Below are 19101 nucleotides of genomic sequence, written 5' to 3'. Positions count from 1 at the left end.
CACAGTGGTGCACTGTGGGAGACCGCCCGGAGGCCAATACCGTCCATTTGCGGCCACACTAACCCTAATCCAATATGGTAATACCAGTTTTAGAGCTACTCCTCTCGTCGGGGAGGAGTACAGAAACCAATTTAAAGAGCCCTTTATATCGATATAAAGGGCCTCGTAGTGTGGATGGGTACAGCGTTAAATCGGTTTAACGCTGCTAAAATTGGTTTAAACGCGTAGTGTAGACCAGGCCTTAATGTGCCTCTCACTGCATTCTCACCTGACCCGCCTCCATTTCTTGGCATCCAGCAAGACATTGCCCCTTGCTGAGGGGCCCACCCTCAGATAAGTATCAGGAAGTGCACTTAGATACTGCTTCCAATACGCACACCTGATCAGACAGTGGAACCACTTGCCTTTTGACAATGTTTGCTGGTTTTTACTAGTTCCTTGGAAATATAAATAGACTGAGAAAGAAATTCAGTTGCCTGCCTCCTTGTTACACTTCAGGGTGTAACTCTGCTATCTTTTCTCTGCTTTACCTCTGCCTATCATTGCTAAGCTATTACACAAATAAATTACTTGTTATTCCTTCATACTTCCTGATAATTAATGCTGCAGGGAACTAGTGCAGGTAAATAGAGTTCTTGGATATATCAGTCCCCGAACTACACAGCTTGTGTGTGTCTGATTGGGTTTGGTTCAGCTGGAATCGTTGTCAGTTACACTATTATTCCTTTCAGCTTAAAAGGGAAGAAGAAAATATGACAACTGAGATAGCACTAAAGAATATTCCTTTCAATACATTTACTTAACTGTCTGAGGAAAAGAAAAGATGTTTAAGCACGTGTTGTGAAACAGTTGAACAGATGTTAGGAAATAAAACCATAGTGCTTCTACCACATTATCTGTAGCCAAGTATCTCAGTACAGATGGGCAAGGGCGTTGGAGTAGCAAAAATATTGCTAGTATGGAACATAAGCTGCTAGGAAATAAACAAGTGGTGGTGTTACAATATTTAAATGTCAGAGGGGTAGCCGTGTGAGTCTGGATATGTAAAAAGCAACACAGAGGCCTGTGGCACCTTATAGACTAACAGAAGTATTGGAGCATGAGCTTTCATGGGTGAATATCCACTTTGTCAGACACGTCTGCACCTGTGTCTGACAAAGTGGGTATTCACCCACGAAAGCTCATGCTCCAATACTTCTGTTAGTCTATAAGGTGCCACAGGACTCTGTCAATATTTTAACTATTTTTTTTAACCATTTTTTTTAGAGTAACACTTTTATTAAATTAAAATATCCTACAACCCTAAGCCATACTTTGGATGCTTCAGACAGCTAATATTTTCTTCTCCTGGCACACTGTTCTGGGGTTTAAAATATTCATCCCACTTCATTATGAGCAGAGTTAAACACATACTTTAGTCCCATTGAATTCACAGGCTTAGATGCTTTGCTGAACTGGGGCCTTACTGAATGTCTGCAAAAGAACGTCAATGACAAAACTCCCTTGTTTTCCACCCACCCTTCCAAGATTTCCCACTGGTGCTGCTCCATTAGGAAGTGCTCCAAGAGTCCAGTGTGTTCTGTTTCTAACCATGTCATCTAACTCTGAGAGACAGTCTACACATTGCTATGGTTAACTTGCCAGCAACCAGCGCATTGTCTACAATAGTGCCCTCACTAAGGAAGCTGAGCCAGTGGTAGCAATGGTGGGAAACTTGACAAAAAAGCTAATGTAGACAGAACTTGTTTATTCTGTCCACAGAGGCAAGAGAAAACATCTTATGTGGCTTAGTCACAATTATGTTTAAAAATTGTAATTTTTGTAGCAGACAGGGCCCACCTACAAAAGCATATTAATAGTAAATCTATAGCAAGATTGCTGGTGAAAGCAGCATTTAATTTTACAAAGTACCTTCATATATTACATTTTAACTCATACAACAACAGGCCTTAGGTCCTGGCCACTCTACAGTTAATTTTGCTCAGCTGAGTTTTGAGATTAGTAGCAGTTGCCCTAAGCAGTGAGGAAAAGGGATTTACTCCCCCCCTGAGCTCTGCTGGCCAAACTATGATAACAGGCTGCTCTTTAGTTTGTCTATACTAAGAAAATTACCTGTTGCTAACAGTGGATGTCAAAATACACAGCTGAATGTGGTTTAACTGCCAAGGTAGCCAAGTACAAATGTTCACTATTGTTTCTGAATCTGTAGTTAAAATTTGTGCAGCTTATTTAACATCTTTGTTTTCTTTCTAGGAACATCTAGAAAACCGTGTTGATGCACCAGATTTTATTCTATCCTTCAAACAGGATCACAGTGCACAGACTAAGCAAATCCGTTCCTGCCTCTGGAATCTGGCTTACAATCAGTTAAGACCCCAAGAATGGAAAAAGCTGGCCCTGTTCTGGAAGTTTACAGAGGAGCAAATTAAAGCTATTGAAGAACAGTGGACAGGTAATGAAATGCACTGATCAGGTACAGTTGTAAAGAAATAGCTTAGGTGAAGACATGGCTGCTGGGCGTTATAGTCAACTCTGATCTAGTTTTTGACATGAGTTCACAGCTACACGATTTCCTTGGTCGAATGGGGACATTTCACTCAAATCAAATTCATGATATTTTATCTGATTTTTTAAAATTAACTTGAAATTTATTTAATTCACAATTAATGTTAACACATTCTGTGAGACCTCACTCATGCGCCTGCTTCAGAATTCTCAGGGAACGTTGGCAATATCTCCATATTTTTTAGGAAAGAACCATATAGCGTTGACAGTTCACAATTTTGGCAGCACGTACTGCATTCTTTGCTAGTACACCACAGTGTATTTCCATACATTAAGACAAGTTAAAGGAATAAATTTATTTTAAGAACCATTAACCTTGATTTTTCCATTCACTTTAGAGTGAAAACTAGTCTTTCACCTTTGGAAGTCTTAGTTTCCATCTTGCTTATAGGTCAGAAAGGAAATGAGTGCATGAGTAGAGTTGGAGGAATGCCGTACAGCCTGGGAGCTTTTACAAAAGCAGCTGGGACATCAGGGTATTTTACTCCAAGCATATGACACAGACATGTATGTTGTATATTGCATAGGAAAAAAAAGCTATAAGGAACATGGACACCGAATGTTGCTCATCTGGTTACATGGTATATTGCTGGCTCACCAGAATCCAGTCAAACATATATATGAAGATTTGGTGCATGTAGGATTTCAACAAGTAGCTGGTAAGCTATTGTTTAATGTCCAAGACAAAGCTATGTGCAGGAGATGCTCCATAAGTGCAGTCCTGTAAAAGAACAAGGCTCCTTATTAGATCTGTAGTTATGGGGATTTTTGGCTTGACTGGGTAGAAGAAACCATTAACATTACTTTGGGATTTGGAGGTGGGGAGATGGACAGACTTGTTTTACAACACACTCTGTTCCAATTGTAGTGGCATGCCTGACAAGGGCAAAAATCACCTATCTGGGAAGGAGCAATGCCTGTCTAATATGAGCATTTTTCCGTCTTGCTTTACAGAGAAAATCAGAGCTGAAAGGAGCACTGAGATGGATTCAAGGAAATGTGCAGTTTCATGAACTTTTTAACAGAAGCTGTCATAGGCTGTGGACTATGTTCCAGATGGAAAGTCATTTGTAAATACTCTTTCCAGAAAAGATCTTACAATAGAACCTCAGAGTTACAACACCTTGGGAATGGAGGTTACTTGTAACTCTGAAATGTTTGCAATTCTGAACAAAACATTGTGAACTTTTGAAAGACCAACCATAATTAAACATGGACTTAATACAGCTTTGAAACTTTACCGTGCAGAAGAAAAATACTGCTTTCCCTTTCTTTTTTTAGTAGTTTACACATTTAACACAGTTCTGTACTTGGTTATTTTTGTTTTTGTTTTGTCTCCTTTCCTGCCTGATTGTCTACTTCCGGTTTCAAATGAGGTGTGTGGTTGAGTGGTCAGTTCTTAACTCTGAGGTTCTACTGTATTTGCAAAATGTAACTCACCACCTCTGAAGTTTTTCAAAGCTCTATTTACAGGTTATTAGTGCTACAACACAAACTTCTATACCTCAGTTATTAATTTGGTTAGTTCCATACTCTGTCTTTTTCTGATGTTTCACCTTTGAAAGAAATTACACTGCCATAAAAAAAATCAGTTACAGTTAATGTTCATGTAAATGTAGTGGTCATTATCAGTAATTTGTGACTATCCTGCCAAATGAGAGAACATGCTACAATGTTTTTATATGTGACTTACACTAATACAATAATTCCATATTGGAACTGCACTTAAACCAGTTTGTGCTTGATAATGAATGTAGTTCCTGTCAGCTAGAAAGCAAATCACTTGTATTTCATAAGTGAGGATTATGTGGATAAATAATCAACACCTTCTCCAGAAATAGGCCAGCATCCAGCCTGCTTTGAGATTTAGCTCATTTTAAAGTAAATTGCAAAGAGATAACACTTTCCTGTTTTGACTGCCTTGGTCTTGTTTAATGACATGATTTGAGCAGATGTTTATTCTTAAACTTTTTTTGATTATACAGAAAAAAAATACAAGATACAATGTCAATATAACATGGGCAGGTGCCTCAGGTTAGGAATAAACTTAACCAACAAAAGGACACGTAATATTATATACTGATTACTCACTCTTGCTGTAAATCGAAAATAGCTAGTGGATGCAACTGTATTGTTCCTTTTTCTAAAAAACCAAGCTTTGTTATTTGGGAATGAATATTTTACTGTAATACTTGATGGTAGCTTCTCTCTATAATGAGAGCACTGAACATTTGTCGTGAGTGCCATTTGGGTATTTTAACGAACAACTTAAATTTGGTTCTACAGAAGATGCTTGACTTGTTCATTTAAAGTATCTGTTCACCTGGTAATTTTTTCATATATTAAATTCTAATGACAAAATTGAAACTTATTCTTTTCTAGTTGCACTCAGCTGGAAAAAAAAAAACTCCAACAAGCCTGACTGTAGCTTTGGTAAAGGTGGCAATAAAACAAATTTTGAATTAACAGCAGTCTTGGGCGTTGCACCTGTGCAAGAGAGTAGGATGAGGTTCCCTTTCACTAATACATTAGATGAATGGTGACTGTGTTGTAACATGAGCTTAAACAATCAGTTGGTTTGTTCTTAAAAATGGAAAGAACCCTAATACTGATTGATTATGGAAACAGCTAGGAGGCTGCTATATTGAATACTTTTTTTCCTTGTAAGATCTTGGATCTATTTTTGCTAAAGTTACCTTCATACTCTTTCCCTAGCATTAATCCATTCACCTAATTTCATATGTTACTGTACTACAAAGAATCGTAAGTCTTTCATTATATGACTGAATCCAATTCAGTTTAACAAAACAAAACAAAACAAAAAAACCTTTCATCTACTTGTAATTAACGTTTTATATAAAAGACCCTGAACAAACATCTATTTTGATCCTTTATTAAAAACCATATTCAACAGCTTCCTTAAATAAAGAATACATGTAATAAAATAGGTTCTCTCAAATAGCCATAGCTTGCACTTACAGAGAACTACATTGTAAAGTCAAATTGCTATCTTCCCCCCTGTCGTAACATTTGAGTAGGTCTACAATTTGATTTTTAAAAGGTAAAAACATGATGTATCCTTGAGCCTTGCTACATCAGTCTAGAAACGTTGGGAAGAGAGGGAAACTCTGCAACTTGGTAAAACTCTTCACCTGGAAGGAAAAATTCAAGCATTTCAAAATATTCCTTAGTCCACAACTTTTATTGACTGAATGTTAGTATGCGACTGGCTATGAGGTGTTCGTCCACTATGTCCAGTAGGCCTCACACTGGTGGCACTAGAAGCATGGTGCACAGTTCGAGGGTATTTAGCAGCAGTGGCTTGGGATATAGTTTGCTGAAAAATAAAACAAGATACATCTATGAACATTTAAAAAAATACTCCTAGAAACTGAATTCCCTATTAAGTTAGTTGGAATGCAGTGAACTTGAACCTAAAACCGAGAAGAAACAACCAGTGATGGATAGAGAGTAATATGGGTCACTAACCTAACTTTCTCTTAGCTCTTGGCCATTCATCACCATCTATGCTTTAACTCTTTTCAAAATAAAAAAAAAGTTCTTATTTGTGTAGCTGGGAGCTTTTAATAAACAGTGCCGACAACAGTGCTAAGCTTCTGTAATTAACTTAGAAAAAGATCAGCCTGTTTAATTCAAGACCTTTGGTTAAGTTATTCTGTTGTGGTCCCATTTAGTTACAGCAACATTCCTTTAAAGTTAGGATAGTTTCTGAATAAATCAAGATAGCTTCCTCCTACAGAAATATTGAGATGTCAGTTACCCTTAGATAAGAAGACAATTACATTTCCATCACAGGAGTTTCCTTACAAGGCTTAAGGCTGTTTTGCTACCAGGCAGATGGCCTCCCTGTTGCAGTTACTATGGTCATTCTCTTTTTAATCACACCAACGACTCTCCAGCCAGAATCTTTCCAGTGCCAAATATTAATTCAATCAGAAAAGCACTTCACTACAGCTGATGCTGCGTTATATATTTATTGCCAAATGTACATGACAAGTGGTAAGGTATACGGGACAGATGCCTGAAACATCCCTTGGTTCAGAGAGTTTCAAAGGGGCTAATTGTTTCCTTTTCTAGTCTGAGACTGACCAGAGGGTGCACATGCCTTCCAAATTTGCTCTCTTCCCCTGCCGCTTTTTAAATTCCTTTTCCAAGCTCTAGCCAGCTCATATTTAACACATCTACAAAAATTAGTCTAATAGTTCAAGTGTCTGTCTAGTCATACACTCTGCATCCAGTCCTCACCTTCAGAAAAATAAAGCTAACAGCACACCTCTGAAGCCCCAGGGCATAGACCACCACTGCTTACGAACTTGTATCTTTCCTAAAAGCCCATGGAAAAAAGAGGTCTAGCCACATGTTAGAAAGTTAAATCCAGGCTCTGGTGGGCCAAAGGAGCTGGAAAACCAATGCAGAGTTGAGGAAGTGTTTTGTTGGCAACCCCAGAGGCAGGTGATCTTTCATGTAACCAGACCCAAACCACTTAGGACTTCACAGGTTAAAGCTAACATCCTCAGCCACATTTCTCCTTCATATACATCCAAGTGATCAAAGGCTCTTGCTCTGATGGTGCTCAGCCTATTACACTGTACAAATGACTTAGAATGATCTTTTTATGCTAATAAAGCCACTGCTCAAAACCCTCTTTCCTTGGTGTATATTGGCTATTCAATATCCTATTACTATATTCATTCAATTCACCATCCCACAATGTACTGCACAGGAAAGGGATGTGCGCGTGGTGGGGAAGGGGGTAATAAGAATCAAGTCCAGCAAAAAGAGGGGGGGCTTTGTTGCCATTCACACAGTTGTTTGTTTAGGGGCATAACATTAAAAAAAGTGATACCTGCTTTAAGCTTGTCAGTCCATCCTGTCACTACTGCTTTTGGCTCAGCCACTTTCTCACTCATTAAATCAAGTTCATACACAAGTTCTAGCTCCACAATGACTGAGGAAGCATTGCTTCCAAAAAGCTATTTAACCTCAGCTGTGCAGAGGGCACCAACAGCAGTAGATGTACAGTGAACCAACAAAAGCTTCAAAACCTATCAGAACTATGACTACAATGGGAAGGGGCAAATGAGGGTACAGTTTAAGTGGGATTATTCATTTCCAGCCCTCATCATTTTGACATAAATCTTTGTTGCTAGAACACACACCCAACAGAAAACAACTACTGCTTATTTACTCTAATAGCGCTCACACGTAACTGTTAAAACAGAAAGCTGAGACCCCTCCCTGATGAGCTTTTAAAGTACTAGCAGACATGGTGTAACAAGGCAGTTATTACCCTAATATCAGTTGGACTTACCTGAGTGACTGGATGATGCTTTTCTACAATGACTGAACTCATGGGTGGTGAGACTCCCATTACAGCTAAACTACTACAAATTCTGTTCTTTTGTCCCAAATCAGATCGACCTGTGATTCGAGCAGTGATTGTTCTTCCTGCCTTCTGCTGAGCAGATGTCACTACTCTTGCCACAGGCTACAAATAAATAAGACACATTAGCAGAGATGCCTACACACAATATGTACAATGCAACCAGGCAACTGCTTTGGTTTATTAGCTACATATATGAATAGAACTTATGGGTACTGTAGGTAAACTAGAGTCCCTAATGGTATAGAACAGATTCCATACAGTGGGGACAATTAAAAATTGGGTATTTATTACTGGCTGTTACATTTACCATGGTATGTCCCATTCTACACAAAGGCAATACTACATTTACCATGATAATAGTAAGTACTGTGATGTGGTTAATGAATATTGTGCTGAAGCATAGCAAACCTCAGTCATGAAAGGGCCTTCTTTGTCAGCTATTTTGACAAATCTAGCAGAGTGGAACAATTGTAGCTTTGCTTTCTGGCTGCAAGCTAGTGACAGCTGTAGGCACCCACATCAGCCCAGCAGGGTCCTTGAATCAATAATATGCCACGCACCAAAAAGGTTACACATAATGAAACTGAGGCACTGCAATTTTTCAATCTTCCATCCTTCCCCAGAGAAGTACTGACAGAAAACTGCCAGATAAGTATGAGCTTAGCAACAAAAAAGATGGAGGAGGAAGAGAAACAAAAAAGGGTAGGTTAGATGCAAGAGCAGAGGAGGGAATGAGGAACAGATTTCAACTAGTAAGCTAAAAGCGAAGCAGATTTGTTTAAAAAACCCAACCCAACCTTTCAGCTGTTGAAATGTTAATTGCTCATGATGTGCTGTATATAATTTTGCAAAACTTCTCTTCTCTCATCATCCCCATATTTTTCCCTAAAAGCCGTCCCCATTTTTAACTTCATTTAATATACAACAAATAACCCGTTTAAAATGAACTGATGCATTTTCAAGTTTCTTTCCAGGCCTTTACTTAAACTCTTGAACAAATGCCTCTACTTCATACTTTTGTATGTTACTCCAAATTCTCCCAGTAAGAAAGAATCCCAGACAGATTTTAATACCTGCAGTGACTTCAAATATTAAATCAATTAATTCTAGTTTGTTACCAGTTTTTGAGCTGATGTAATGCCAGATCCTACAGCTGCACTAGCGACTATTACTGGAGAATTTGATTCTAATCTGGTCTGAGAAGTACTTGCGTGGCCCAGATGGGATGAAAACTGTAAATAAATCAAAGGGTTTTATAGAGGAATGAGAACTGTAGTTTGGATCATACTTAATTCTTCATTGAAAACGCAGTTTTATTATTTAATTAGTCTGACACTTCAACTGGCTGCTGAATTTTATTCTTTACAGATTCTATACTCAAAGCTAAATAGAGTCACAGTCAACTTAAAAACCATCACATTGTCAGAAAGTTGGGTACCTATAGAGCTCTGAGTAACTTCCAAGATTCTGTAACAAAGATCATAGTCTGACTATTTTTGTATAGTCAATTTCACTGTTTCCCCTGCTTGGATGGGTCTTTAATAAAATGGAAAAAATTAACTATAAACATCACAAATTCTCAGTGGGATCTAAGGACAGATGTAGTACCTGAAACTATTTTTAACTCAGGTTTTGAAAGTGACTAGATTCCAAGTTGGCACTGTCCCTTGTAAATAATACATTTCTGAAAATTGGCCTTTAAGTTAATGTAAAATTTTAATTTCTCAAACTAAATCAAGTTCAGATATTTTTTTCCAAATAAGTCTCAGCAACTGTTTTCCACAAAGGTACCTTGGAAAGCAGATTCTGCTTAAGATTTAGACCTTCTTTGTCCTAAGTAATTAGCGTGCAAGTTTTCTATTTACAAAATTAGAACTTTCTGGAAAAAAAAAACCATAGCAACCATAACCCAACAACCATGTGCATACAGTATTTTATACTATAGTACATGCTGTTATATCAAAGTATTTATGTCTCCAAAGTAACCAAGTTCTGACATTTTAAAAAGAAGCTATTTGTAAATTATCCAAGTGCAAAAACATTACTGAAAGTTCTCTCAATGCATGAGTTGTTCAGTTTGTTCAATGAAAAAAACCCTGATGCCTAAATAGCTTAATAAATGAACTTTTTCTAATACCACATTTTTTAATTCTATTCCTGCTATAATACTTACAATTTCCTCTTGTGGAATAGTGGCTGCTGTTGGAGGTGGTGGTGAGGGAGGATCAAATTGGGAAGGAGGGAGCCTTCCAGTGGCATTCGTTCCAGTATCTTCTCTCCTATTTACTGGATCTATTATTAGAAACACAGATTAAAGCAATCAGCACAGAACCTGGTAAACCCAACGAACACTAGAAAGCCTTAAGGAGAGAAGATGAGTCACAGTAAAACCTTTCTGTTCCTTTGGGATTTGTGTATAATCTTATTAAAAGGATCACTCAATTACATAGGGTTTTATTTAGCTCTCCTGTATTTGAATCCTTCTCTCAGAAGCTTGCAAATACCATAGGCCAGATCCTCTGTTACATCCCAACCTCCTGGTGCTGGTCAGGTGACGCAAATAGGTAGGATTCTGGACATAACTTGACAATGGAGAATTCCCTAGGCAGAGGGCCTCCAATATTAAGTATCCCACCGTAACCTTGGTGTAGAAAGCATGGCAACGAAAGGAGGTGGCATGTTGGAGCCCTGCTGCACTGGTGTAAGATCACTTAGGGACGCTGCATCAGTAGGGTAAGTAACTAACTCACATGATAATTGGCCTGGTACAGAATCAGGGAGCCATAACCAGCTCCCAACACTGCACAAAGCAGAGGTCAGGGAGAACTGAGTCCAGCACCTTTTCCAAACAGGTTTTGTTCTTTTCTTTCAGAACACACAGTTTCTTTAATATAAGAAGCAGGAATATGTTTTTTATTTATTGATTTCCTTGCCCTCTCTCAAAGCAGGTTCACAAAGCTGAAATCTCACTATTGGTAGTGCTATAGAGATTTTGATCATTCCATAGACTACAGTGCCCCCATGTGGCAGATAAATTTCCATCACTCCAAGTTTTAGAACAACCTAACATTACTACTTATGTATTCATTTCATAATACTTTCTTTTATAATGCATTAGTTTAAATATATATTTTTCTAGGAAAAACAAGTCAATAAGCAGGACATTTCCATTAATATAATAATCACTATTGATGTCAGAAGAAGGAATGAAAATATACAAGGATTACTCTTTGCTTTTAGTTTACGATATGAAAGGGCCAGTGTATGACCATAGGACGAGTCTATACTAGTTACAAAAATAATCTAAGTGTTTTTTGTAATGACATGCATGAGTTCAGATGCTTTGGTTTCTTTTTCTTCAAATATAGAGAGAAAGTATAAAACTTGGATGATTCTCAGACTTATCTCCATCAGACCTGAGTGCCATACATCCATGGCAAGGGGAAGGAGAGGAGTTTGAATTAAACATTTTAAAGGTCATTTCCGCACTGATACTTGTCTTCAAACGGGAGTTGTGCATAAATAACTGATCATTGATTTTTGGCTTACTGTCTCTGAAGCTTTCAAATTCATAGATTATAAAGCCAGAAGGGACACTGTTATCATCTAGTCTGCCTTCCTAAAAGAGTATGGTCATCCCTAATGCTATTCTGCCACTCCCTGCTTCACTAGAACTTCTGCCTAGAACCTTCTCCAGCCCTTTCCTGCCTGGTCTCCTGCTATAGCTTTAGAGAAATTCTCTCTCCTTCTATCTCACAGGTATGTAAATTTGTAAATACGCTCTCACTACTGACTGGAAGACCCACTGAACTACAAAATTTTGTAAAACAAGAAGTAAACAAACAAATGTTAATGCATCTCAGAAGTTTAGTTTCATCATTTGTGACAATTAATTTGGTTTTAATCATGAGAATAGTAAATAAAGAGTACATTCAAGCATAAGAACAGAAGCATTAATGCTGGAAAGTGAGAGCAAGTAATTTTTTTCTTTCCTTTTGGGAAATTGTGGATTAGAGATGCCCTACTATTATCTCAGATATTTAAAAGAATGTGAAGTAGTTTAAGGCTCCAAATTCTAAACCTAGGCCTTATCTACACAACTGTCACTGCCTGGTCCCTGTAGATTCTGCTGGTGCACACCAAAGGTTCCCCAGCGTGCTTTAACTTAGTACAAAAAAAATAATTCAAAAAATGCTGCTATATTAAAACCAACACTAATACCCTGCTGGTGTGCACTAAAAGTTCATTAATGCATTTTAATGTAGTAACATTTTTTTTAGTACTACATTAAAGCCCACTAAGGAACTTTTAGTGTACACCAGCAAGGTCTTCACAGACCAATTAGTGCACAACACATTAGTGCACTTTGAAAATTAATTCCCCCTCCCCCGCAATAGTGCACATTGCTGTACCATGTAGGCAAGCCCTTATTTTAGCAGGGAATGTTCTCTAGCTTCACATATTTAGGTTTTTTACTTTTTTTTTTTTTTTTTTTAAGTTAATCCACTACTCTGTTGCTAACTAATTAATACACACAGTTTGAGTATGAATAGCCCCAACATTTTCTTGGTTCTGTTGCCGCAGAAGCAGCAATCCAAAAAAAATCTAACAAGAGTATAGATTATTTTTGTACCAATACAGAGCATTCATGTTGACCACCTGCTACACGGTAATCTCAAATTAGTTCCCTGAGATTCTGAAAACCTAGTATAGGGGGTATTACTATGCACTACATACACCTAAGATCAGGTGGTATATGAGGCAGAAATCACATTCTACCACCCTGCTCTTTGCTTTTTTCTTCTTTTCCTAATTTGTTGCATCACATCTCCATTTAGACTACTGTATAAGCTGTTTGGTGCATGAACTAGGTCTTTGCTAATTTCTACGAAGGTACCTAGCACACTTTTGGATGCTCAAAAATAAAAATTAATAATTATTAGCTTCTATAAGTGACACTACATGTCTAAGACTTTAGCACCCTGAAGCACAAATGAGTAAGATTAGAAGGAAGGGGGGAAAAGAGCTGGCTAGAGAGCATATATCCCCCACATGATCATTACAGACTTGCTGTCTTTTCAAAGCCTGCAATATTTTGCTGAAGAATCAGCCAGCCACAGGGGTATTTGTTACTTACATCTCTCCAGCAGACAGCTTATTTACATATTCAGTGCATTTTTTAAGCATGTAACAAAGCTGATCCCATGATAAGTTTGGTGTTGTCATACTCCTATTTAAATACTCAAATTAAAAATAAAGAGTAAACTAATCTGATGGCGTTGCGAGTAAGGCCATGCAGTGATATATTTACTTTACTTTTAATACTAACCATGGTCTGTCCTACTTTCTTTGCCCTGAAACATGGTCATTGCTTCTAGATTCAGCGCACACACACCACGCATAAAGGCTTTTTTCATGGTGCCTTCATACTGTTCCCTTTCACTATGCAGTTTCAGGATATCAGCTTTTGCCTCTTCCAGAGCAACATTTAACTACAATAAAGAGATAAAAAACAAAGAATTATTTTTATACACCCATGAATACACAAAACCACCATATTATTTGTTCAGCTTTAAAAAGCCACTTTACTAATTTCTCAGTGTAATATTTTCCCTCTATGTCTTCGTTGTTTTAGAAATAAGATTAAATATAGATCTTTCAAACACCATTCTTTGGATACCTCAGACTAGAGAGTGTGTACATGGGAAGGATGGAAACCACAGGCACTAGCATACCCAAACAGACTAACAGTCTGTGCAGTCCAGTATTCTGTCCCAACCATGATTAAAACCAGGAACTTCCAGGTCAAATCCTTGTAATGCATTTAACTGTGCTATACAATATTGTGGTGTGGCAGGGGAAAACACAGCAAACACTTCTTCCTGACCCCACCTAGAGATGAGCCTAACTGTATCTTTAAAAGCAGCAGAGAATCCTGTGGCACCTTATAGACTAACAGACGTTTTGGATCATGAGCTTTCGTGGGTGAATACCCACTTCGAAGTGTCAAGTATCAGAGGGGTAGCCGTGTTAGTCTGGATCTGTAAAAGCAGCAGAGAATCCTGTGGCACCTTATAGACTAACAGAAGTTTTGGAGCATGAGCTTTCGTGGGTGAATACCCACTTCGAAGTGTCAAGTATCAGAGGGGTAGCCGTGTTAGTCTGGATCTGTAAAAGCAGCAGAGAATCCTGTGGCACCTTATAGACTAACAGAGGTTTTGGAGCGTGAGCTTTCGTGGGTGAAGACGAATACCCTGCATCTGACGAAGTGGGTATTCACCCACGAAAGCTCACGCTCCAAAACCTCTGTTAGTCTATAAGGTGCCACAGGATTCTCTGCCACTTCGAAGTGGGTATTCACCCATGAAAGCTCATGATCCAAAACGTCTGTTAGTCTATAAGGTGCCACAGGATTCTCTGCTGCTTTTACAGATTCAGACTAACACGGCTACCCCTCTGATACTTAACTGTATTTTAGAATTTTATCTTTGCTCCTGTAATGTAACTCCAGCTGTTATTCTTATTAGCATGAAAGGCCATACTTCCATGAACTTCCTTAACTGCATCCACAAATACATCTATCATTTTTACAACCATTTGCAAAACACCAGGTCTGTGGTGGTTAAGGACAGATTAAGTTATACATGCACAAAGCAAGGGATTCTGATATTTTTCCTTAAGTTACATTTTCAAAATTAACTGTGTTTTCGGGCAGGATTTTCAAAAGCATCCAAGTGTCTTAGGAGCACAAGTCCTCTTTCACTGTGCTTTTTAATTCCTTTAAATTGTAACAATATTGAAAAGTAATATCACAGTGATCTGATGTGTGATGGCTACTTTAGCTTAAATTTTCACACATCTTCATTAGGATGATGTTGAGAGTTGTAGGGAAAATATTTTTATCAACTTTTAACAGAAAAGCAGTTATTATACAAAGATTTCTGTTTATACAAATATGATAGACGTGCTCATTCACAATCATAATCTTGCATTTCTATAGGACCTTCCATGAAAGGATCCAAAAGACTTTACAAACATTAATGAATTAAGACTTACAAATACCACTGTTAAGTAGGTATGTGTCATCCCCTTTTTGTGGGCAGACAAAAGGAGCCAACAGATAAGTTAAGTGACTCATCTAATTTCAAACATAGGTTCTGATTTTCCTCTCTGGCACAAGTGTTGAGTAACTTCACTTATTATATTGGTATACAACTAGCTTAACTGACAGGTGACTCAGGCCTAGAAGTTGGAATCTATAGCATAGCTACCTATACAACCCAGATCTCCTGATTCCCAGTCCTGCAATTGGGAAAGGTTTCCTGGCACTCTGAAGAAAAGCAATGCATTTATTTAAAAGTTTGTTTAGTAAGAGGCACTTAAAAAAAAAAACCAGACAGAAAACCCTTACCTCTGCAATTTTAGCTTCATAATCCTTGGAAAGCTGAACACAGACTTCCTCAGCCCTTAACTGACAGGCTTTTGCTACTTTGTCTTTCCATCTTGCTTCACTAAGAGAGCGCCAAGCTGCCCAAACCCTCTTCATCAAAGCTATCTGGAACTGTCTGTCCGCCAGTCTATTTGCATATGCCTTAAATAGTAAAATATTACCAAATTATATGTTTCCTATTTCTTTAATGAGCACTATGATCATTAAAGAGAATATAGTCAATTGTTTTGTAACATCACATGGATTATAGCATAAGAGATTATATGAAATATTGTAGCTTATACTTTCTGTTTAAATATATTTTAGCTGACACACCACCGCACATACTGCTGCCACTTTAGAAGTGCAAGGTACTTGTATGGAGTTATTGTAGGAACCGCATAGCATCTGCAGGCACAATGGTAGCTAAAGAGTCACATGTACCAGATATTTTTAAAATCAAGTGTTTTTTTATTTATACACACACACACACACACACACACACTTTGAATGCTTAAAAGATTTGTACCTTTTTTAAAAAAAATCAAATTATATTTTCAAGTACCCAACACTCAAAATATTTTCTAAAATGGTAACAGTTGATCCACTTATCCAGTCCATCTGTCAGATTAAAACAAAAGGAACAAGCTGAAGAAGGGCTGAGTAGCCAAAAGATGTCCACATCAGCCTCACAGCTACCAGCAAACTTTAGGTGGGAAGGGAGGAGAGAGAAAATGCTCCTCCCTTCCAGCAGCCAGAGGGGTTTTGTGTGATGAGGAGCTTCAGACTTCTCAGACACCATTCAAAACCTTAATGAAAAATGGAGCCCAGTAAGTTCTTACTGACAGCTTGGGGTGAGAGGGGTTTGGGAATTGACCCTGGACAGTGGGGCCCTTCATCTTTCACATCAGTAATTGGCTAGTAGGTTTAGTTAGCTATCAGACCTTCCAAGATCTGCGAGAGTGCGGCTGACAGATGTTTTAGGACTGAGGAAGAAGTGTGGAGACACAAAATATAAGGGAGGGGAGGACAACAACACAGACCTTAATTGCAAAACCAGCACCAAAATAAAATGGTGATAAGTAATGTATTTTTCACATTTCACATAAAAGCAATGGCTTCTGTGACAGGATTTTAGACTGAACACTTTTATTCATGCTGCTGCAGATACTGGGAAGATATTATCCTAAATAATAAAGGTGGTAATTGACACTGATCAGCTATCAGCATATCCTTCTAATTAGTGATAAAAAAGGGCATAATTTTGATTCACTTGCCCTACCATAATTATTTCTCTAAGTACAGTGTAATATTCTCTTTTGAACTGAACTGATGCTCTTGAACTTATTCAATATTTTGTCACATACATCAAAATAGAAAAATTGTAATTTCTTCTGATTGTAACAAGAGCTGCAGTAACTCTAACCCTTTTCAGTTCAGAGGGTTATCTACTATCATATCTTCTGTTTTCCACACATACCTCTTGTCTGGCCTCCACATGCTGAATCCGCCACCGTGTAAATTTTTTCATTAGCTCTATCCTCTCCTTTTGTTTGTCTATCGCATGGGACAAGTTAGTGATTACCTACCAAAATATTTATTAAACAGAATGTTTAGATAGATATTTTTATGCTCTTTGGGGAATGAATGGACGTTTGCTACCTGGACAGGGCTGCCCAGAGGGGGCGGAAAGTGGAGCAATTTGCCCCAGGCCCTACAGGGGCCCCGCGAGCCCTGACCGGGCAGCGGTCCGGGTCTTCAGCGGCATTTCGATGGCGGGGGGCCCTTCAGTGCTGGCAAAGACGCGGAGTGACTGAAGGGCCTCCCGCCGCCGAAATGCCCTGCAAGCCCTGGCCCAGTGGTGGTCCAGGTCTTCGGCGGTGGGGGGCCCTTCAGTCACTCCACATCTTCAGTAGCATTTCAGCGTGGGGCCCTTCAGTGCCGGCAAAGACATGGAGCAATTGAAGGGTCCACCGCCACCGAAGACCCAGACTGCTGACGGATGAGTACAAGCTCTGCAGCTCCCCCGCTTTGCCCCAGGCCTCCTGAATCCTCTGGGCAACCCTGTACCTGGATGAGTTTTTATCATTTAAAAAAAAATACTTCTAACAAGCTTTCTACTGTGTCTTTTCCTTAAAAGAAGAACAATAATTTAAAGTTCAAATCTGGACTAAAATTAACTCGACTTCATCATTCAATGACATTGCTACACTCAAGGAAGGTTTTACACTGTGTACTTATCAGAATTAAACTGGTTATTTTCTACTACATCTGCAAACTTATGTCATGAATGCTGCACTGTGGCATCACTGAATTAAGAGGAAACAAAGACTTAGAAGAATACACAAACTTTTAATTACTCACAAAAACACCACAACTCAGCAGATCAGAAACAATGATGATTTGTATTATTGAAAGTTTGACATACAGATAATATACTTGCCTACCTCACAGAAGAATTATGGAAATTTGTATTAGAAAAGATATACTAAAAGTGTAAATATATGTAGTAACTCAGTGGTTCCCAAATTTTTACTTAGGTGATACACCAACTGCATTTGATCTTTTTTTGTTTCGCAATCCACCCAGGGTCCAAATTCAGGGCCAAATCTCATTAGTGCTGCAACCAGGTCGTAACGCTCAGAGTGGGGAGCCAGGGCAAGTCCCACAGGACAGGAGCTTCCACTGTGGGATGTGAGTGCAAGGTGGGATTGCTTTCCATGGCCCCAGGCCTCCGCACCAGACCGCATGACTCATCTTGGAACTGTTTAATAATTGGGCTGATAAATTTATCCTAACTGTGAGCTTAAGATATGTAAGTTCATAAGATGTTACAATAACCTACAACAACAAATGTTTATTGAAAGCACCCTGACCTACTTTCTATCATGAATATTATAAACAGGTGCAATAGAACCAGACAAAAAAATCCCTCAAGTTAGTCCAAATAGGAAGGCCAAGTTGATATGATTCATGGACTATGCTGAAATCATGCTTGGTTAAAAACAAAACGTGGCATTGAAAAGTAATGAACCAAAATTGGGGTGTCAAATATTAGGGCTAAGTGGTGGACAATATAATGAGGGAATGGGCTATTCCATCCCTCACTATCTTTTTGGATCCTTAAAGGAAAAAGAGTTGGAGGAAAAATGGAAGAACAGATAGATAGAGGCTACTTAAGCAAGTTTCACCATCATGGCTGCTACCCCGCACCATCTCCTCAGACCATGGGTCTTTGTCATCCTAGTCTTGAGGGATGTCCTAACCAGAACAAGCCAGAGAGAGAGATCCGAATGACATCGCCACCTCTACCAGCTCCTGCTTAATCTCAACCACCACCTGAGATGAAATAGGATCAGACTTTAAACAGCAACAGCTCCAGCCCATCTCAACTAACTTCTTCTCTTTCCCCAAAAGGATCATTGTTACCATCTTTGATCACATTTAAGAGACAGTCAAACAAAGGGGGTTTTCCTTCTAAAACTCTCTCTAGCTAAAGGGAACGGGAACAACAACTGTTAATTGAAAGCCTCACTTAATACTTCACATTTCAAAAGCTTTAATTATTTTCCTTCTTTTCTGTATCTGTAATAAAGATTAAAAGGTACTAAGCAGGTAGAGGTCTCTATATACCAAAACCCAGACCTTGTTTAACACTATTTAATGCTGGACAGTAACTGTTATGTTAACACCTTTGGCC

The 19101-nt window shown here is 38.5% G+C and overlaps 2 protein-coding genes across 7 annotated transcripts in view; one reads left to right on the top strand and one right to left on the bottom strand.

The window, feature by feature from the left end:
* Positions 1-3604, top strand: part of LOC116816478 (DNA polymerase kappa) — a 123553-nt gene extending 119949 nt beyond the window's left edge. For both annotated transcript variants that reach the window (XM_032765736.2, XM_032765735.2), the window contains 3 exons: positions 2254-2452; positions 3093-3224; positions 3520-3604. In XM_032765736.2, coding sequence (XP_032621627.1) covers positions 2254-2452; positions 3093-3224; positions 3520-3578 — 390 coding nt within the window. In that variant the 3' untranslated portion in view covers positions 3579-3604. The remainder of the gene's footprint in view (positions 1-2253; positions 2453-3092; positions 3225-3519) is intronic.
* Positions 3605-5442: 1838 nt separating this feature from the next.
* POC5 (POC5 centriolar protein) overlaps positions 5443-19101 on the bottom strand; it is a 41845-nt gene continuing 28186 nt past the window's right edge. For 3 of the 5 annotated variants that reach the window (XM_032765745.2, XM_032765741.1, XM_032765742.2), the window contains 7 exons: positions 16882-16986; positions 15384-15563; positions 13302-13464; positions 10146-10264; positions 9091-9204; positions 7898-8074; positions 5443-5902 (listed from right to left, as the gene is read on the bottom strand). In XM_032765745.2, the coding sequence (XP_032621636.1) occupies positions 5753-5902; positions 7898-8074; positions 9091-9204; positions 10146-10264; positions 13302-13464; positions 15384-15563; positions 16882-16986 (1008 nt within the window). In that variant the 3' untranslated portion in view covers positions 5443-5752. The remainder of the gene's footprint in view (positions 5903-7897; positions 8075-9090; positions 9205-10145; positions 10265-13301; positions 13465-15383; positions 15564-16881; positions 16987-19101) is intronic. The other 2 variants (XM_075067004.1, XM_075067003.1) reach the window with 2 other exon arrangements.

The sequence above is a fragment of the Chelonoidis abingdonii genome, chromosome 6 (assembly GCF_003597395.2).
Source record: "Chelonoidis abingdonii isolate Lonesome George chromosome 6, CheloAbing_2.0, whole genome shotgun sequence".
In the NCBI taxonomy this organism is placed as follows: Eukaryota; Metazoa; Chordata; order Testudines; family Testudinidae; genus Chelonoidis; species Chelonoidis abingdonii.
This window is presented reverse-complemented; position numbering and strand designations above follow the sequence as displayed.